Source organism: Cottoperca gobio, chromosome 14, assembly GCF_900634415.1.
Source record: "Cottoperca gobio chromosome 14, fCotGob3.1, whole genome shotgun sequence".
Lineage (NCBI taxonomy): Eukaryota > Metazoa > Chordata > Actinopteri > Perciformes > Bovichtidae > Cottoperca > Cottoperca gobio.
Genome location: NC_041368.1, coordinates 4,631,343 through 4,653,778, shown reverse-complemented (window position 1 = coordinate 4,653,778; position 22,436 = coordinate 4,631,343). Strand labels below are relative to the sequence as shown.

At 42.2% G+C, this 22,436-nt stretch overlaps 1 protein-coding gene across 2 annotated transcripts; it reads right to left on the bottom strand.

Moving 5' to 3' along the window:
- Positions 1–871: 871 nt before the first annotated feature.
- On the bottom strand, positions 872–20,805 carry c14h21orf91 (chromosome 14 C21orf91 homolog). 2 transcript variants are annotated; one of them, XM_029448945.1, is made up of 5 exons: positions 20,709–20,805; positions 19,260–19,393; positions 9,988–10,491; positions 8,303–8,365; positions 872–3,419 (listed from the first exon to the last, which is right to left on the bottom strand). In XM_029448945.1, exons 2-5 carry the CDS (start codon positions 19,384–19,386, stop codon positions 3,244–3,246), a joined length of 870 nt encoding a protein of 289 aa, XP_029304805.1. In that variant the 5' UTR covers positions 19,387–19,393; positions 20,709–20,805; the 3' UTR covers positions 872–3,243. The 2 variants fall into 2 exon arrangements, with proteins under 2 accessions (XP_029304805.1, XP_029304806.1); XM_029448946.1 differs by having other exon boundaries at positions 19,260–19,390; positions 20,709–20,798.
- Between the last annotated feature and the right edge of the window lie 1,631 nt (positions 20,806–22,436).

The window sequence follows — 22,436 nt, the reverse complement described above, 5'->3', positions numbered from 1 at the left end:
TAAACACCTTTTGTCCACAAGGGGGCACCCGACCTCCATCTGCTACACAAGTGCATTAAGTGAACAGTCTTGTCATTATTGCGCAATCCATCTATAATTTGAAGAAGGTCAACTGGGTGATAATCAGGTGAATTGATGGTGGTTATTTAGCACTTATTTAATGTTTGCAGTCGTGTTTTACTTTGCCTCTGTTGCCAATAGTATCAATCTTAGTAACAGTTAGATTCTTAAGTGTGCATCAGAATCAGAAACAGTTTTATTGTTATTAAAACTAGGTTTGCACATACAAGGAATTTGTTTTGGGGATTAGGTTGATAACAATAACGTCAAAAGTCAAGAGACATAATATAAAATAGAAACATTTACAACAAAAAATATTAGAACTGGGTAAAAAATATGTTTTGTTAAAGCAGAAAATATGTTTTTTAAAGCAGAAGAGCTGTAGTTTTGTGGAAGAATATTGAGCGGGAGATTTGCCAATATTCATAGTACAAAGTACAAGGAACAAAGAACATGTGCATGTGGGGAGATAGTGAAGACGTGTATTAATGTAACGCACGACTGTGTATAAGGCCAACATTTCATTTTATGCAGTTTAAAGGAAATGAAAAATTGGTGTCTTCAGTGTTCAAGGTTTTGACAAAGACATGTTGAAATGTGTTTAATCTTGGTTTTTCACAATGAAGTATTTTTGAGCATAAACTGTTGCAGTGGATTCTGAGAAGCTGCTGTTCCTTTTTTATTGGATTTTTATTTGGAGAAGAAGCTATTTAGCTGTCACATTCCTTTATAATAATATAAATGTCAATCACACCACTGTTCTTATCCCTGCAGCAGTAGCCACAATCAGGAACATTCCAGCATATCACAGTATGTAGTAAAAATAATTTTATTGAAATATTTTACAAAAAATACAAACTGTCACTTAAGCACAAATCACACAGCATGTGTAAGGTCCACGAACACACACAATAAATAGAATCATCACACAACACAAAGCCTTATTCAACTTTAGAAAACAAAGGAACAAAGAGTCAAGTCTAAGGGGAAGGAGGTGGAAGTGTAACAGGTATGCTTGCATCTCCACTAAAAGATAATCAGACTGCCAAATCCAGGCAGACTGGATTATCTGAGGAGCAGAGGCATAGGCCCAGGCATGTTTCCACTGTATACAAAAAGACACAGCATTCATAATTAAAACACATATAAAAAACATACAACTGAAGATTGAATGACTTGCATTAAGGACCAGTTATCAGAATACGCTCAAGCACACTGAATATCTTAATTTAAAATGGTGGTAAAACCTTTAACTTTAAACCCTAAAAGGGGTCAAATACATATAATCTCTTACAAAGAGAGAGCAGAAGAGATGGTGACAGTTTTTCCTAACATCAATCTGAACATAACCTTGTCTTTCCTCAGCTTATTATACTCAAGTAGCTCAGAGAGCTCTTCTGAGGGAAACTCAGATTACTAATATTCTTTTAGATATTTGATTTATTTTTCTCTTTCTTGCATAGGGTTGATGAATAATAAAGACGTCCTTCTTTGTCTCCTTTTGTTAGAAAATGAGGAACCTCCAGAGGCACAGTAAACCAAACTATCCTGTGTGTGTTGCTGTGACATCAACGTAGCTCACACATAAATACAGGAGAGAGGGAAACAAAAGTTCACAATGCACATGTGAGAAAGATGTAAAAATTGAAATAAAACAAATCATAAAACATACACCGTGTGTACTTGAGAACAAATTATTTGCACATCAACATCTTTAGAGAAAAAAATCTATGGTTCATTATTGCACCCACTGAACCAAACAGAAGTAAATCACTAAGTCACATACATTGTAAATCAGTATTGCATCTTCCTTCCTAATGGAATCAAAGTCAAATGCTTGCAGTCAGCATGTGAACCAGAACAAATACAGACTTTGGTTTGGCAGCTGGATTTCTCTTTCAATAGTTAAACCTTTCTTCTTGTAATAGCCCTCCTTCAGTGTATAGCCATACATACGTCTTGTGCTTGACAGCTATACAACAGACAGCTAAATATCAAGGAAATCTCACCAGCAATAATATTTACTATAAACCCAAAAGTTGAATTAAAAACAAAATACCTATCACTTTAAGCCACAGGTATATTAACTGATATTTCCACTTGCTGCTTGCCAACCAGCGGATACAAAGTATTAGTTCATAGACACTCCCAAAAGAGTCATCACCCTCACCCTCACAAACACAAACCTGCACAGCTAGTATAGCCTTGTTAACTTTACACTTTTGATTTGGCTTTGCTGCAGGTGTTTAGGGTTCTTGTGGGTGTTGTATTGCACGAGCCCTTTACCAGATGAGACTTTATCTAATTTCAATATGCTACTTTTTCCTTTACTATTAAATCTATCTAATCACAACAGTTTTCATAAACTATCAAGTCAAATGAGGGCAGTTAGAAGGCAAGTCGAGAACTTATGTTTCAAGCCATTATATTGCCAGCTGCAAGAAAAAGCTAAAACCTTGTTCATGCTTTACATTAGAACAGTAATTAACAATACTGCTGGCAGGGCTGGTGCTATGACTACGACAGATATCATCCAGCTGATCTGCTTTAGGTATTCTGCACCAAGCCATGTTCTAAAATACTGTAACTCACCACGTTCTACAGAGAACCATCAGATAACATGTAGGAGTAATAAGCAGTTTTGAAACCCATATTTGGATATCCACGTCTGTCATAATGTGAAAAAGAAATAAAAAATGTATCTACAGAAAATAAAAACTGAAATGTTTAACACAATAAAATAAAACCAACGGCAATCATTTCTGTAAAATTATGCAGACAAACTGTTTTTCAGTCTGTCGTAAGTTAAATCTTAAAAGATGTTCTTTAAGAATAACGTCCAATAAGACACCTCGTCGTCTATTGGGGCCCACCCCGGCGGGTATTTACATGCATCTTTGCTACATGAGATGGGTGGAATTCAGGTCACATGCCAGACCGGTGAATTGTTTTAAACTGCAAACCACCATTCATCCTTGCATCATCACAGAAACCACGATAATGGAGGCCATGTCAACCCGGCCTTTAATGCTGCTTTGAAGCAGATGTAACAACTCAACATCACCATAGTGTTGTAAAATTCACTCAATAAAAAGGCTTTATCAGCCTCGCTGCAGCCCGCACTTTGAAGTGTTTGTCAGCTTCCTCTCAGCAGCGGCGGCGGCAGAAGCTCCACCTTGCACCTCACTCCACAGGGTCGCTGCCGCTGCTGCTGGCCTTGACCCCGGCCCTGCTAATGTGCAGCCAGGGTAGCTTGGCACAGTTCTTAAAGAGCTGCTCGATGGCGATGTGACGCACATGCAGTTCTGACGCCAACGAGTCTTTTTCCTGCACGGCCACAGTCAGCTCCTCAAAGACCTCTATGGAGAGACAGAAGAGAGAAACAAGGAATCAGTGGCTTCATTCACACACAAGATCAACTCCTGCACAGACAAACAAGTGAGGTAAGGAAAATCAATAATATCGATTACGGAAGGAACAAAGACTATGCAAAGGAAAATCCACCCATCCATCCATCCATCGTCTACCGCTTATCCGGGATCGGGTCGCGGGGGCAGCAGCTCCAGTAAGGAACCCCAATCTTCCCTTCTCCGGGCCACATCCTCCAGCTCCGACTGGGGGATCCTGAGGCGTTCCCAGGCCAGTGAGGAGATATAATCTCTCCACCGAGTCCTGGGTCTTCCCCGGGGTCTCCTCCCAGCTGGACGTGCCTGGAACACCTCCCTAGGGAGGCGCCCAGGTGGCATCCTTACTAGATGCCCAAACCACCTCAACTGGCTCCTTTCAACGTAAAGGAGCAGCGGCTCTACTCCGAGTCTCTCACGGATTGCTGAGCTTCTCACCCTATCTCTAAGGGAGACGCCAGCCACCGGTCTGAGAAAACCCATTTCGGCCGCTTGTACCCGTGATCTCGTTCTTTCGGTCATGACCCAGCCTTCATGACCATAGGTGAGGGTAGGAACGAAGATCGACCGGTAGATTGAGAGCTTTGCCTTCTGGCTCAGCTCTCTTTTCGTCACAACGGTGCGGTAAAGTGACTGTAATACCGCCCCCGCTGCTCCGATTCTCCGGCCAATCTCTCGCTCCATTGTCCCCTCACTCGCGAACAAGACCCCGAGGTACTTGAACTCCTTCACTTGGGGTAATGGCTCATTCCCTACCCGGAGTAGGCAATCCACCGGTTTCCTGCTGAGAGCCATGGCCTCAGATTTGGAGGTGCTGATCCTCATCCCAACCACTTCACACTCGGCTGCGAACCGATCCAGTGACTGTTGAAGGTCACAGACCGATGATGCCATAAGGACGACATCATCTGCAAAGAGCAGCGATGAGATCCTCAGGTCACCGAACTGCAACCCCTCTCCTCCACGACTACGCCTCGATATCCTATCCATGAAAATCACGAACAGGATTGGTGATAAAGCGCAGCCCTGGCGGAGGCCAACATTCACGGGAAACGAGTCCGACTTACTGCCGAGTATCCGGACACAACTCTCGCTTTGGGCGTACAGGGATTGGATGGCCCTCAAAAGTGACCCCCTCACCCCATACTCCCGCAGCACCTCCCACAGTATCACCCGGGGGACCCGGTCATACGCCTTCTCCAGATCCACAAAACACATGTAGACCGGATGGGCGTACTCCCAGGCCCCCTCCAGGATCCTTGCGAGAGTGAAGAGTTGGTCCGTTGTTCCACGACCAGGACGGAATCCGCATTGTTCCTCTTCAATCAGAGGTTCGACTACCGGCCGAACCCTCCTTTCCAGTACCTTGGAGTAGACTTTACCAGGGAGGCTGAGAAGTGTGATACCCCTGTAGTTGGCACACACTCTCTGGTCCCCCTTTTTAAATAAGGGAACCACCACCCCGGTCTGCCAACCCCTAGGCACTGTCCCAGACTTCCACGCAATGTTGACGAGGCGTGTCAACCAAGACAGCCCCTCAACACCCAAAGCCTTCAGCATTTCTGGACGGATCTCATCAACCCCTGCGGCTTTGCCACTGTGGAGTTGTTTGACTACCTCAGTGACTTCCATCAGGGAAATTGACGATGATCCCCCATCAGCTTCCAGCTCTGCCTCAACCATAGAGGGCGTGTTAGTCGGATTCAGGAGTTCCTCAAAGTGCTCCTTCCACCGGCCGATAACCTTCTCAGTTGAAGTCAGCAGGGTCCCACCCTTGCTGTACACAGCTTGGATGGTTCCTCGCTTCCCCCTCCTGAGGTGCCGGATGGTTTTCCAGAAGCACCTTGGTGCCGATCGAAAGTCCTTCTCCATAGCTTCTCCGAACTTCTCCCACACCCGCTGCTTTGCCTCTGACACGGCAGAAGCTGCCGCCCTTCTAGTCCTTCGATACCCTGCAACTGTTTCCGGAGTCCTCCCGGATAACATAACCCGGAAGGACTCCTTCTTCAGTCGGACGGCTTCCCTGACCACCGGGGTCCACCACGGTGTTCGAGGGTTACCGCCCCTTGAGGCACATAAGACCTTGAGACCACAGCTCATCACCGCAGCTTCAGCAATAGAGGTTTTGAACATCGCCCACTCAGGTTCAATGCCCCCAACCTCCACAGGGATGGCTGAAAAGCTCCGCCGGAGGTGTGAGTTAAAGATCCCCAGGACAGGGGCTTCCTCCAGACGTTCCCAGTTCACCCGCACTACCCGTTTGGGTTTACCAGGTCTGTCCAGAGTCTTCCCCCACCCCTTGATCCAACTCACCACCAGATGGTGATCAGTCGACAGCTCCGCCCCTCTCTTCACCCGAGTGTCCAAAACATGCGGCCTCAGGTCAGATGATACGATTACGAAATCGATCATTGACCTTTGGCCTAGGGTGCTCTGGTACCACGTGCACTTATGAGCATCCTTATGTTCGAACATGGTGTTTGTTATGGCCATTCCATGGCTAGCACAGAAGTCCAACAACAAACGACCGTTCGGGTTTAGATCAGGGAGGCCCTTCCTCCCAATCACGCCTCTCCAGGTGTCTCCATCGTTTCCCACGTGTGCGTTGAAGTCTCCCAGCAAGACTACGGAGTCCCCTACTGGAGCCCCCTGCAGGGCTCCATTCAGGGTCTCCAAGAAGGCCGAATACTCAGAACTGCGGTTTGGGGCATAGGCACAAACAACAGTCAGAGTTTTCCCCCCCATAACCCGAAGGCGTAGGGAGGCGACCCTCTCGTCCACCGGGATAAACTCCAACGTAGCGGCGCTCAGCTGGGGGCTAGTGAGTATCCCCACCCCGGCCGGACCTCACCTGGCACTCCGGAGAATAGAGTCCAACCCCTATCCAGGAGTACGGTTCCAGAGCCAAGACTGTGCGTGGAGGTAAGCCCCACCAGATCCAACTGGTAGCGATCCACCTCCCGCACTAGTTCCGGCTCCTTCCCCCACAGAGAGGTGACGTTCCACGTCCCCAGAGCCAGCCTCTGCTGCCCGGGTCTGGTTCGTCGAGGTCCCTGACCATCACTGCCACCCATGTGACAGCGCACCCGACCCCAGCGGTTTTTCCCATGAGTGGTGGGCCCACAGGATGGATGGATGGGAGGCACCACGTAGCTTCTTCGGGCTGTGCCCGACCGGGCTCCGTGGCAAACCCGGCCACCAGGCGCTCGCTGTCGGGCCCTCCCTCTGGGCCTGGCTCCAGACGGGGGTCTCTCCTTTCCTTTCCCTTTCTTTCATGAAGTGGTTTTTGAACCATTCTTAGTCTGGCCCCTCACCTGAGACTAATTTGCCTTGGGAGACCCTACCAGGAGCACTAGGCTCCAGACAACACAGCTCTCAGGTTCATAGGGACACACAAACCTCTCCACCACGATAAGGTGATGGTTCCCAGAGAGCAAAAGAAAATGCATCTGAATAAAGGTTCAATGTGTAAGACAACCCAATAATGTAAACTTAATACATTAAAGCAATGAAATAACATTATCAACAGAATGTGAAGAGGTAACAGTGTTGACATTACATCAAAGACGTCTGTGTGTTGCAGAGATATCTACTGAAATTAGCTAACTGACTAGCGCCATCCCATCCTGTCTAGGATGAATAGTGAGTCACTGTAGATCAAGTCTGCCCTCAGTACAGAGGGAGAAGAAGTACAGCTGCCTGACTCAGGCAGACTCAGGGCTTGTCAACATTGCATCCATGATCCCTGCAGGTTTTTGATAGTTTGTGGCAGAAACGAGAAAACGACTCGCACCCTCGCCTTGTCCTCACCGCACTCCGGCGGATCTGCTAACTTTCCATTGTTGCCGTTACACAGGTTAGACCCTTCCCGGAGCCGCTCGCTGCACGCTCCCCTACTGGGAAGCAGTACTATGTCGGCGTAGAGGAGGAAACAAAAACATGAGTCTTTCCCTCGTCTCTGCCGCCCGGACCCAAGCCAACATACAAACTATCAAAACGTAACGTTACTGAGACGGTACAAGGATGTCAGTGTGATGAACACTAGTTTATGGACATGGAAACCTGTTTCTATTAGAACATAGTATAGCAGAACATAAAAATCATGGTCCTAAATAATATAGGAGCTATAACCTCCCCATCTGTTCCGAATACAGAAATGAAAATATGTGGGATTAGCCTTCACATCAGAGCTCGACGCAGCCAGAGAATCCAGAGAAATATCAAGAATGTTTGATGATTGGGTGCCCATTATAAAGGAGTGGGCCAAAACTCTCACAATGATATTCTATAATGACCCAGCTACATCAGCCTTCCCATGGTCTAGTGCAGGGGTCACTAACAGGCGCACAACACCAGTGTCTCATATACTCAGAGACCGTGGTGCTCATTAAAGTGGGGATGTGAAACGCCACTATGAGACAAAGCTCAACGTTTTGAATTTGAGTTGAATACCCCTGGTGTAGTAGGTACTTGACCACACTGTGGTAAAACGTGCTTGAGAAGAGAAGTGTGTAGCTTAGCTGTTACTGTATGTAGCAAACAATAAGTCTAACTGACAGGCAGGGTATGCAGGAGGTAGCACTACACAGCTGGTCACATGGAAGCAGATGATGTGTTTAAGACTTTGCTTTAAGGACTCTGGGTATGCTGTAAGCTAAAACACTAAGACAGCTTTTCCCTGAGGGCACCAACGATCTTATATGGGGATTTGAGCATTACAGATTGAAGATGTCAGAAAATGTTCCGTTTAAAATATTGATTATTGAACTTTATGTCAAAGGTTGTGATCAATATGCTGTACTAAACACAAAACACAAAATGCCAGTAAAAACACATACTTTGAATCTGCATTAGTAGCTGGCCGTTCAGCTGATGGAGTTCGTCCACACTCATTATAGTCACTAAAAGAGAAAACAAACAGTTTGGATTAGAGAGTGTGAGAGGCACAGAATGTCACACCGGAGACGTCTGTTCGTCTGCAGACATATTTATAATTTCTTTTAAAGATGACCTTCTCGTCATCCCTCATTTAAATGTCAATATAGCCAATCTCACAGCACAGCCGCTGGCATTAACCGGTATTTTGGTTCATTTAGTATGGAGCTGCCGTGATCGTAAAATAATGTTTCTGCTGCTGCAGCTCAGCAGCTTGGTAATGACAACAGAGTACTTATGAGCCGGTCAGATTCTATACTCGTTCTGTCGCCTCACAACAGAAACAGAAAAACATGCTAATGAGAACAACTATATAGTGCATTTGGCTGCATTTAAACACAGTATAGGTGATCACAGAGAGCAGGAGGAGACTGAACAGAGCTTTACCAGGTGGCCTCCCTCCATCCCTCTCTCTGCAAATACAACTACAACAAATATATAGTTTTGCTGTGTAAATAGACAAAGTCAGAGATATTAAATCAAAATCAAAAATCTATTTTTAAGTCAATAGTCAATAAATACAGGCATTTATAAATATTCACAAGTCCATTTCCTGCTTCACAGACACTAGCTACTTTGGCAAAAATAAACTTGATGAATAAATACAGCAGAGCAAGGAAAAGAGCCGTGAGTGAGACGCTCCACACACAGAGCCGGTGGACGCACACACACCCGACTTAAATGGCAATTGTCTCAAGCAGACAGCTGTTTGTATAACTTGTTCATGTCTCACACTGGGTCATGTGGCAAAGTATACATGCTGGAAACTCATTTCTGTATAGTTTTTGATGATTAGTTTCTTAATATGCTCAGCTGTTTATGGGCAGAACAAAGTGTCATTACTGCAACTCAAACCACTAACCAGCTATTAACAAACCAAAAGAAAAACTGTAGTGTTTACATATTCAGTTAAAAACTCCAAAAAACCCTAATTGCAAAACTAATTGCAGGTTAAAGATATTAAATGCACATGTCAAAGTGCCATCAGTGTGTGAATGAGCATTAGATTAGATGATGAGCAGTTTGGCACCTTCTCTGGCAGCACTGCTTTCAGTGTATGATGTTGGGATGTAGTGTGTCCAAATGCAAACAGATAAATACAGATAAGTGTGAAACTGGCTGTCATCTTTAATTTAAAAGCAGAATTTTAATCAGGGACCTAAAGAAGGCTCATTTCGGCAGTATATATACCGTAGATATATGCATATCTGTAGTCATAAGCCGCTTCAGTAGTGACGAGCCATGAGAAAGCCATGGACACACTCGAGGTTATAGGAAAATAACTTTTCTCTTGAGAGGTCATAGCAAAGAGGAAGATGAAGGACAGGCTAAGTAAGAATTTATTTTTGTCTGCTGCCTTTGAACTAAAAAGTGCTCGGAGGTTTTAGAAATCACAGAGATGAGACTGAAGGTTGAAGTTAAGACAGAGAGAAGAGAGGCAGAGAAAGCAGCGATACATTACTTTTGACATATTGTTAAAACCTTTCTTCATTCAAAAGAAGGAAAAAAATCCAACCTTCTACTATGGCTTCAATTATACACGTGGTATAAAGTAAAGTTACTGAAGTTAAAACTTAAATGTGCTTACATTCATCTGTGTTGTGGCCCTGGTGTCTGTGCTGTGTCTGTCCTCCTGATGATTTGTTCCGGATGTGTAGGACATTCCTGCCGTCACTGGACCAAACATCAGATTGTGACTCCTGCAGCAGACCCAGCTTCTCCACTGTGTGGCACTCCAACATGCCCATGGTGTAATCAGGCAACCCAGTTGCTTTGCCTGTGTCCCAGCAGGGCGTGTAACGGGGCACCTGGGCATCCGACTGGGGCAGGAGCTTGCGGTCACTCTGCTGGCTATAACAAAGAAGCTTGGTCCCTCGTCTGCCGGGACCGTTAGAGGAGACAGAGTCTTTGTTCTGGGCGTACTGGATGATGCGGTTCAGTTTCTGGCTAAAGGCCAGCTTCATGCCCTCGTAGGCACTTCGGGAGACCTTGGAGCGTGACAGCTTCTGGTTGGCGATGAGGTGGCATTTCTCAAAGCAGTCTCTATGGCCGCGCAGGGACTTTGAGTGCAACAAGGTAGCAGAGGAGATACCTGCATCCACACAAAGCAATGAGTCATTAGGTACAATACAACTAAAGGCTACAGTCACACAATGTCATGAGTGCAAAAGTACAGTAAACACCATATAAAACCATATAAAAGCATATCAAATATTTGACCAGAAATAAAGCAGTTAGTGAGAAATACAGTACTGGCATATTGAACTCACCACAGCAAATAAAAGTAAACCAGTATGATAGCAAGCTAAAACTGGCAGACTGACCTATCGCGATCTCTCTGTGAAAGCTGCTTATAGTGCGGTGGATTAGTCAGGAGAGCGTCGAGATAGCAGGGATAGTAGATTAACCCAGTCTCAGTGCAAACACATAAAGCATATTTAGATCATTTTTAATGGGAAACAAAAGGGAGGAAGGTGCACAGAGTGGTGTCTGTCGACTTGAAGCATCATTTCATTTATATATTATTATTATATTTTATAGTCATCAGTTATAACATTAATAATAATATGGTATAAAACAAGAAAAAGCTGGACATTTTCATATTTGAGAGGCTAAAAAAGAGCATTTTCTGCTTGAACAATTAATCGATTATCAAAAATAGTTGTCGATAATTTTTCTGCCGATCAACTCTTCAAATAGTTGACTAATTGTTGCAGCTTTACACAATACCTAAGTATCCATATGTGAGCCTGACCCAACAGAAGATGAACTTGGGTCCCAGAAACAAAACAATCGAATAGGAAGGGGAAAGAAACTACTTCAGTTTGAAAGCTGATATTCTACAATTAGGACTACATTCCTTGGAAGTACCTCTATAGGGAAAACAGTAATGCTTCCTGGATCCAGTCAAAACAGGTCACACTTATAATGTTAGCACACACAGAGGACATTAACACGTAGCAAGTAGACCAAAATTAAAATAACCTCTGAGTAAAATGGGCCAGAGCGTGATAAACAAAGGGAAGCTGAATGTGAGAACGTGTGAAAACTGTGTGTGTGCAAGAGATCACAGATGTGGCTAAAGTGAGTGTGCGCTCCACAGGCGTCTGTGTGATGGCCTTCTTTTCAAAAGCCTGCATTTCTCAGTAGAGAGACGTACATGTTGGAGCCTGAGGTGAGGAGATTAGTCACTTTCGTCCATATAGATTCAAAAGCTCACTTGGGTAGGTTTACATAGCAAGCTTCTCTCAGCGCTTCACCAGCAGACAGATGACACAGACGGACAGGAAACCACAGGACATTACATTACCAGCTCATGACAACAGTACAACAGTGTGGTCTGTGGGGATCGGATCGTATACTTAGTAGTGCATATGAAGGGAATTTTAAATCCTTAGTTACAAGGCAGTTTGCAGTCTCTTTTTTCACGGATCTGACAATATCTTTAGGCTCACCAGTCATCTTTGTTACGTTTTTCTTTGACACCAAGACTAAGTCACATTTCACTGGCGTGCTGTAATGTAACCCCACCCCCTCTACTCTTGTTGCTTCCTGCAGATTGGATCGCCTATCCTTGATCTCGAGTATCACGATTGGACCATTAGAAACAAGTTAACACGCTGTGACAGCCAATTCCAAAAGGCACAGTAACTGAGTATCTATTGTAACTATTGCAGTCTTAAAGATTATATGATTATACAGATGTAGTTGTCGAATAACTTACAAAAAATAAATGTTAAGGAGGGAACATGTTCTCAATTAGGTTTAGACAGCATTCATGCCAAAATATAAATAAAGTCAAAACACAGAAGTCTCATAAATGTGTGCCAACTGAAAAACTTTAATTCCACTTCACATTAAGGGCAAGACCGGCAATAGAAAAAGAAACATGTCTAACTATTAGTTGGTAAGAAAACACAACAACAATTCATTTCCACTGTTTACAGAAACAGCAGTGACTACAAGCATCACTTCAAAAGACTTGCTAAGTTGTGTAAAGACTAAAGTGTTACTTTCGATCTTTCAAAACAGTCAGACAGAAAGAATGAAAAAAAAATTTGTTTTAAGGAAATTGTCTTGTAATATTTCTGTCCCGTGTCATTTCATCTCACAGCTCTTGAAAGCTTGCTGTGTGCCTGCAGGATCAGAACAAATAGTCCATACCTAACGTGGGACAGTCAGCATATTTTATATGCCTCAGAACATAGGAAGGTTTTATATGTGTGTGTGTGTGTGTGTGTGTGTGTGTGTGTGTGTGTGTGTGTGTGTGTGTGTGTGTGTGTGTGTGTGTGTGTTACCACTTGCCTAGCAGAAAAATCATTGGCCGACAACCAGGCCAGTGCACCACCAGCCAAAGACCTCACTCCAGCTAAGCAGCTTAGCACTACTGTCTTTCATGGCTGCACACATGAGCGCAGGCACACACAGACTATTCACTGGAGGTGATTGTTCAGCTGTGACAGCGAGAGACATTAAGCATGACAACACTGACGATCCATAGGCCTGTTTTTTCCTGCTCTTTGTAAGGAATGGACAAAGCCTGCTTGGGTCTGATGTGAAATATTAACACCTGGTGTTGTTCATAGTTGTATCAATCAGTTGTTCAAAATAGCAAATATAAATTATTATGCACCAGTCCACCAGTCCAGGGTTATATTTCAGGTAAACTAAAACCAAAAGCAATCATAAGCTTTCATCTGTCATCTGGAGTGGAGAAGCACCAAAACACAGAGGAATAATGATTCCTGTTACATTGGATAATTCATTGTAACAAATGAACCAAGGGAACGCACCCAACACAACGGCATAATAATCCTCAAGCTGTAGAGAGATGGCTTCTCTCTGTTTGATCTCGTCAAGCTCTCCATTTTGTGGCTTTACTCAAATTTAATTTGTTTGCGGTTGTGCCGTCATGGAAAGAGATCTCTGCCTTAAGTTTCAAAGAGTGCAATTGTGTCCGTAGCCTTTTTGTATGTTTGCAGACCATAATACCGACACTGTTCTGTTTTACATTCAAGTGCAGTGAACAGAGCGACACATGACACACTTGCCTGCCTGGACCAATCTTCTGCGGTCTTCTAGTTTTGATGTGAACAGTATGTGTATGTGCTGAGCAGGAACACTCAATCCTTGACACACTAAAGAGGAGCTGGTATTGGGTCAAGTGGGACAGAGGTCATCTTTGGTAAGGTGTCAAAAACAGCTGCATTGCACAGCTTACAAGAATGTGTTGTCAGCAGCTGCACGGGCCAACTTGGACCAATGTAGATTCACATGACCTGGACTGAACTAAAAACCACCTGTTAACCCATACGCACTTATCAACTTATTTCTGCCAAGGTTACGCGCTGCATGTGACAGTAACTAAAACAGGAATAGATATCCATCAATTAACAATATGTCTCACTCAATGTGCACAAAAAACGTAAGAAGAGAGATGCCAGAAGTCAAATTTGGGTGAAGCTGAAGGTGTGAAGACACACAGATTTTGTGATTATTTCTCAAATTCCCACCAGTGACGTCGATGGTCCCATTTCTAATCATAAAATATCAAGTGTTTAAAATAACCACTTGTATCGCTCTAAGGTTGCAGAAGATAATTGTCTTTATAGAAGTAGTTGTTACCATTAGTATCACGTTTAGTGGTTTACGTGAATTAGTTAGTTTAGAGCTTCACAAGCCTGTGGTGAAAGACACAATTATTTCAGAGTTATATACAATAAAAAGTCAACCCCATGAAACCATTTATTTATACTTTGGAGCTAATGAAGAGAATCAACTTTGAAAAAGTGGTTATTTATTCAAACCAATGATAAGCAGCCCATTACACATAAAGCATTATTGAACTAAATCAGAGGGCTCAGAAAGTGGGACCATGCAGTATGTTCAGCACATCTCTGGACCCCAACTGTGTTCAAACAGCTACCACAGGCAGGAACATAATTAGGTCTCTCTACATCCCAGGGTGAAGAGTTCACCCACACACACACACACGATGAATGAGCTGTTTATAGGAGCAACAATAGCCCCTGTAGAGCAGCAACCAGAATCAGCACTGACTGCATCCTTCTAGCCTCTCACTGTTGGAACTTTCGTTTTTTTCTCACTCCAAACCCAGCTGGAAACACTACCAGGTTTCAGCAGAAATTCAGTCTGCATTATGTAAGAAGATAAGGGATTAAAGGTGATGGGCTTTAGCTGAACCTGGCAGCTCAGCAGACATCTTGTCTGACAAGGAGCCAGAGAAGACCAAAAGACCATGTAATGCGAGAGGTTGGAGGTTACTTACTTAGCCACTAGTGGCAGATCACTCAGGTATTTACATAGCACAGCTTGTCACATCCAATAAGGCCAGTTCAAAAAGTCCTGCCAGGTTTTAAATATGATGTACTGAGCAATCGGATCCAAACAGTAAAGTCTGATGAATATGTGATGCAGTTATTGCTATCAAATGTGGCCATTGTTGGTGGTTGGAATACTCATAAGAGAGAGAGCTAAAACATAAGTGTGCCAGCTAACGTGCTGTAGGTTTTCTTAACATACAAGCTTTATTGGAGTTTGGACTGTACCTAATTTAATCAACTATATGACTTTTGTACATCAGGTATAGTTTGTGTGATTGCAAACTAACTACTTACTTTCATTTGAATGATATATCTGACAATCAATAAAACATATAATGCAGAAATTGTTTCAGCTATGCAATTTCTAAACTACTACTGTACCTGGGAGGTCTGGCTTTCTTGGCTACCTCACAGAACTACCATCTCATAATCTTTGGTATCACAGGCATTATAGAGGTTGGGGTTTGGTGTCAGGTTACTCTGAGCAATCACAAAGAAGCCATGATTATACACAAATTCCTTTAGCTTGAAACAGCGACATTCAACAGACTTCGACAGAAGAGTGCCAGTGACTGGAGACTGGCTGAACTGGCTCTTGCTGTGGTAACTGCAGCAGCTCTCTTGTTCTCTGCTGTACAGTGTTGACGCTCAAGGCTGTGTAACCATGTGTACTACACAGCTCAGATGGTGCAGTAAGCAAAAAGAAAAGAAAGAAAGATCTGAAAGTAAGAAATGCCTATTTAGACAGAGGTTGAGCAATATATAAATAGACACCATTTTTATTCTGTATTTTTGGATGGAACCAGCACACACAGGCCAAAGCAGTTTCCTGAGGAATCAACCACTTGGAGCTACAACAAACGCTGCACTTCCTGAACATTCATCCTATGTTGAACTGCGCTCAACGCTTATGCCACAAATATGCACCTGGTGATACTTTGGGCTGAAGCCTTGCTGATAAACAACTCGGTGCCCTGCACTCAACATAAGCAGCTTGTTCCAAGATCATACATATTTAAATCTATCGGATTCTGAAGATGACAAATTGTTTTATTATTAGTGGATCTTGTTTGTGTTTGAGTTTATGTACAATGCTGCCTTACTTTAACTGTAACTACTGTAAATACTGTGTGTGTCTGCAGTTAATGTTTAACACAGACTAGTATGAACACCCCCATGTCATCCAAGCAGAGCTTAGTGAGGTTGTGGGTGGAAATAAAATCTTAAATATAAGCAGTTAACTCGTAATGGGCCAGCTCTCTCCTGGGACAAAGCTGCACCACTGCAGTGGCAAGTTGTTGGTAAGCATCACAGCACCATCACAGCCCCATGGTTATGTCACATTCACTATCTGTGTGATGTTAATAACCACAACAACAATGCATCAAATATGCTGGGTGGGGTTTCCTTATACTAAAAACAAATATATACCCGGTTCACTTCAAGAAATCTAGTTCATTGCTTTCCTTTGTTTCTCTTTACAAGCAACGTTACACACACCTTTTATGACAATTACACAATGATTTATCTACACAGTACCACTAGTGTGAACCTGGAACACCTGGAACAAATGTTTCTCACCAATTAGTCAACAAGTATAAGTAATATAAGCTACAATTCTGAGTTGTGTGGGTCCTCTAGAACAGAGGTTCCCAAACGTTCTGTGGCCAAGGCACACCAAAGACCAAGCCAGAATCTCAAGGCACACCTGTGTTCATATCCGGGCAAAATCCCCTGTACAACACATAGTATCACTGTTATCACTCTGTGAACATTTATTTAGCCTAGTCCTTGTAAGATAGCTATTCTCCTTCACACTAGCAGAGAGCCTTTATGTGTCACATTCTAATATTTCCCACCGTGCGCAAATGGCTAAAACGAGGTTCGCTTTGACAGATTTTTTTTGTTGTTAATGATTGTTTTATTTATATTTATGCCAAAGCATATACGAATACCTAGTTCATGGGGAGAGTAATAAATACAGTGGCCTTATTATGTAATAGACAACTGTAATTTGTAAATCGCAATACTACTCTTGGTATAGCCTATTCTTTCATAAAATCAAAGAGAAATTCTGCTTTTATTGCTTCTACTAAATATTCAAAACCATATACGAAGAAGGCAGTGAATATTCAGCAGCAGCAAATTTCCCTTGAGATAGCATGATAGGGTTTAGAACAGAAAGGCTCTGTGAGGGTGTGATTGTGTATGTGTAACGAGAGATGAAGATCCATTCTCTCCCGTTCATATTTTTTTGTACACTGTCTGCATGTGTTCTCTTTTCCTTTAACAAAGAACAGCACAGGATGAATGAGTACTGTGGCTATTACGTCTACATGAGCAGTCAGCTTGCACACGGCCTGGCATTAGTTCACAATCAGCTATGCTTAAAGTAGCCACATGCACCTTGGCAAGCTCCTCTCCCACCAATGAAACACTCAACTGCATCAGAAACACGTTCTTTTCTGCAACCCCCCTCTTCTCCCCCAGACCCAATAGTTACATAATAGCCACTTCATTACCACACACGTCACAGGCTACATCAAAACCTGCACCCCCAGAAGCACACAATGGTAGTGATGCAGTTAGAGCAGTCTTGTCTAACAGCACCAGGAGTGCCTAGGGGCCCTCAGTTTTGTCTAACAATGAAAAGCTTTAGGGGACACACTTATGTAAATGCCCCACCAGCTGACTTTTTCCTAAATGAAAAATGCAACCTGGCAGAAACAATAAATAAAGCACACAAGGACACCCCAACTGAGCCAGACAAGCCCCTGTCTTGTGGAATGTCGACAGATAAATAAACATATTTGTCCAAATAGGATGATAGTGAGCTACAAAGGGAAACTATAAAAAGGTGACCCTGAAAACTGTGTTGAGTTTTCAAACATGCAACAGTGTGCACAGCATCCAGCTGCTAAGGGTGAAATGTGTAGGCAAATGAAACTATTAGTACTATGTACTACATATTACACAGTTTGTGTTCAAGAAATAGAAAGTCTTGTTCAGACTTGCTTTTAACATGCGTACTGGGTTATCCGAGTACAGGTGTGAATGCACCCAAGACCCATTGAGGAAACTTTCAGATCTAAAGGCACATTCTTTTAGCAGTGTGTACACAAATGCTTCCTGGGCCACATTGAAGGGCCTCCTACTCAACTGACATCCTCTGTGTAAGTACTAATTTACTGGCTTTGTCCACGACGTCTGAGCTATAGGTAGCTGTGTACGTTTCTGTATAATTAAACATTAGTATTTTAAAAGTATTTCTCATGCCACAGAATATTGTGTTTTGGATGTTATTATCACACTGTCGGTGATATGTCTGTGTTTTTGTTCCTGTGCTCTGCACAGATCTGACACCCAGCCGCCTGCTCTTATCCTCGGCTCTCTGGAGCTCTTTGTGGCGGTGTTGGCGGAGGCCCTCGGGGATATATATTATTACTTTCAGCAGAATGAGGATTAATTAGCTTGCAGCACTTACTAACACAACTTTAACTTTTTTTGTGACAATGCATGAATGAGACTGTAGCTGAAAAATATTTTAAAGCTCACAAAGAGCAGAGCGATTAATCAATACACCCACACTCAGTTCTCTTATGCCATAACAGAATACAGCTATAAATCTTTCATGCATATGCATTTTCTCCTGCTGTCAACAGAATGATATACCATTCTGGGAGCTCTTAGTCAGCTATATCGCTACATATTTATTTATTTTTAAGTCGTACACAATCATACTGTGCAGACATAAACACACACATACACACACACACATACCTTGCAGAAAAAGAGTCTTTGTGGATCTATGAGACGGCTGCCGAATGAGAGGCATATCTAATCCCTATGATTTCTCATTCTTCTTCAAACAGCCCACTCATTAATTAAGAGATGAAAACACTTCAAACGCATGCTCTTGAGTTAGAGTGGCACATCAAACGGGATATTCACAGAGCAAAGCTTTGGAGAGGGCTGTGGTCCTACAGGCCCCTTACCCTGCACATATATTGTATATGTTGTTCCTGGAGAGGATTAAATAAGTGTTTGTGGAAGGGAATCATACATCAACACATTGGAAGGTTTCTGAGGCTGTATTAAAGCACTTGGTATGTTTACTATGACGGGAACTGATGATCAAAAAGAATCTGGATGTTTCTGCAAGTGATTTATTTTGTGATCCAAATTCTGGAGGCTCCTCACAGCTAAGTCTAGGGCTGATATAACAGCTGGAGATGAAGATGAATATTAAATTTGAATCCAATAAGACAGACATTATTGAGTGTGTGTGTGTGTGTGTGTGTGTGTGTGTGTGTGTGTGTGTGTGTGTGTTCAGGAGTTAAAAAGTGTGGAGAGGTCACACTGTGGTAAAAAATCTTTAAGGAGCTACACTGCATACTGTAACCTGCAGGTTGCTTTGAAACGTTAGCTAGCACAAATATATTAGCTGTATGTGAAGAAGCCCTCCACATCACTTTGTTTGTCCTTTACTCTAGTAAGCAAATAAGCGGTTTCTTACCTTCAATGCTGAGTTCAAAGCAGACATGGCAGAAAGACGTGGTCCCTGTATCTGTCTCTAGCTTGCAGACACTGCAGATATTGTCGTCATTCAAATCAATGTTTACAAACTGCTGCTCTTCATCCATTGTGCTTCTGGGAAAAAAACAAACCAGTGAAAGAGAGCACTTGTGTAAATACCAGGAGCTTGCACAACCACCAAGTTATTTTTTTTGCTAATTAGGTCACATAAATAAACTTTTTGGTAGTGTCAGTGGGGGGAATATGTTTGGTTCACACTATTTTTGTTAGAGAATACAGTGTGTAAAAGATGCAGTGTCCTTTTCGACATGTTTTAGTGAGTAATGTTATTGATAAATTGACAAACAACTTGATAAAAAGGTACAGATCATTGCTGACACAGCAGATTGAACAGGACAGTCTCTCCCTGATCACTATGCCAACATGCTATTGGATCCCGTGGAAACAAACAGATGTTATCATAAAAGCATACATTCAAGACTGGACTGACATTTACAATTGGTAATTCTTAGGACTATGGTTTATGTAAAGAGACATATATAGAAAGAAGGGATTATGTATAGTGGAAAAAAAACACATCTGCTGTATGCATATCTATTGTAGGTTTACAGTAAGTGAACTACTCAAAGAGCAGGACCGACATATACAAAACTACCTGTGGGAAACACCTAACAAATTCAACGTGTCCTACTTTACCAATGACATAAAAAAAAAATGTAAATGAAGAAAGAAAAGAAAAGTTCCTGCTTCCACCGTGACAACTATGAACACAAAGCTCTGGCACATGAAAAGCAACACGGCCAGATAATAATGTTACGGATACTACAGGTTATAACTGAGTCATATTGAAAGCTTCTGGTTTCCTGCTGTTTTAGAGAACATGAAACCCCTTAAATCAGATGCAGCAAAGCGAAACAACAACATTTGACAGTGTTCTTCAACTGTGTTGAGGATTATATTTTACATTTCTACCAGCTTTCAGTGCATCAATTCCAAGAAATTCCAGTTAAGACACTATAATACTGCCCAGACTTAGCTGGCGTTATATTGCTGGACACTCAACGGTGTTGCAGAATAGCCTTAGCAATAACGGGCTCGAATTTCATTTTAACTTTTCACTTCGTTGGATTAACAAACACAGTTCGCCATAATGTATTTGTCTTCATGTCAGCAGTTTAAATACCGTAATGCCTGTGGAATAGTTCGACTCAAGGGATTTTTGAGTAACCCGAGTGTCTATATACATACCGTTAAAAACAAATGCTTGCTAACAAGAAGTTAAGCTAGCAGCACACGGGCATCCTCCCGAGTAACGTTACTCTGGTCTGGCTGATTCGTGACCGTTATTTTTGGCGTTGTTAAACAGCGAGGTATCCAACTAAATGAAGGTGTCACCAGTATTTCAGAAGACCACTTTTGTGAAACTCACCTTTATCTTAGAGAGTATTTGCAGAAAGCTATTCCTTTTGTGTGGACCCTTCGGTTCTCCTTTGCCACAGTGAGCACACAAACATCAGAGCGTCACGGCAAATCCAGAGAAGATACAGGAACCTCTCTCCCCTCTCAGTGGAATGACCCACTAGTTTATTTTAGGGGTGAACATAATCCCCAGTAGTTTAATTATCACCGACTCTGTCCATAGTAAAAACACAAACAACAAATATTAATTATTTGTACATGAAACACATTGAATTGCTCATGGTAAAAGATTAGTTTCATTACACAAGTTGTTTCTGACAGCAGTAGCCGTGAATACACCCCTATGGTTGAATCAAGGTAAAGCTTCCTATCGTCATCAAAACATTTCCATGTCAGAAAGGAAGAATTCTGGATTTATGGTATAACTATACAAAGTAATACATTCAAAATAGTGAAAGTAAAGCATTTTACCCCTTGTTGAATAAGTTGTATGAGGTTTCAGACCTGTATTTAAGATGACTCCTTCATCGTAAATAAGCATATTTGTTTTTATTCTCCTTCCCGTGAAGTCACACGTGGGGGAAATCCCGCGAAAGGAACAACTAAAAGCTTTCAGAGTAATTGTGCCACTGAGAATAACCGATCAAGCAGACGTTCTTTTTCTATTTTCTTTTTTGGACAATATATTTATAGGTTTTTTGAAAACATTTTTACAATATGAAAACATTATGGAAGCCACAGGTGAGTACAAAATACTAATCAACAGAATAAAACATACCAAACCCACAAAACACAAGCTCACACTCATACACACACTAGAGGTTACAACAATACTGTGCAATAAGAACAATCAAGAAAATCCCCACAGTATGATGACACCATGCTTTATATAGTTCAAGTAGAGTTCCCAAAAGTATAGGACTGGTCTGCTTTTGAATGTAATATAAGCTACGTAAAGTGTTCTAATGGCATTAAATCAAACAGCACGCTCTGTCAGCATTTGTTGTTGCTCTGTCAGCCTTTAACAGTTTGTCATTTTTTATTAATCTACTGCAATTAAAATGTTCTTCCAGGCAGCATTTAGCAGACATACTTTAAAGCTGTTTGGCAAACTGTAGGCCTATGTTGAACTTACTTTTACTAGTGGTGGAGTGCTATATTTTGAGGTGGGGACACATCAAGGTAAATTTCCCCATTGTGGGACTGATAAAGGATTTGTGATTCTGATCTTAGCTCCCCATCCTTGGCCACAACTCCTCCAAATAAATGCATAATTCATAAAAAAAAAACTAAAAAAAACAATTTAGATTCACAAATACAAAAACAGCCCTTGAAATGCCAGAACTATGTAAGTTTTTATAGAACCTTAACATTTGTAACCCACAGAAGACAATGTGTACCATGATCCTCAAATATTCCACTCACAACAAACAGCGCTGTGCAGATATCACTTTAAACCTATAACTTTTGTATAGGAAATTAAAATATGTGTTTACAGAGTAGGTTATGCATATTTGCAAATCGCTCTGTATTGTTGTGGGTGTGACTTTAATCAACACCAAATAAAAAAGTATATGTTTGTGGACAGTGGAATATTTGTGGATCATTGTACACATTTGTGGATTGTCTTCTGTTGGTTACAACTGTCAAAGTCCAATAACATAATAACGACATTGCAATAAAGCTTTGTCACAGCTGGGAGTGTGTGACTGCATTTTTAATAACTTTTCTTTCTAAT

Excerpts from the sequence above, each read along its gene's own strand:
- c14h21orf91 (XM_029448945.1), bottom strand. The coding sequence starts at position 19,386 with ATGGATGAAGAGCAGCAGTTTGTAAACATTGATTTGAATGACGACAAT. Across the intron at positions 10,492-19,259 it reads CTTTGAACTCAGCATTGAAG|GTATCTCCTCTGCTACCTTG; the intron begins GTAAGAAACCGC and ends GTGTGGATGCAG. Across the intron at positions 3,420-8,302 it reads GCTACTAATGCAGATTCAAA|AGGTCTTTGAGGAGCTGACT; the intron begins GTATGTGTTTTT and ends GTCTCTCCATAG.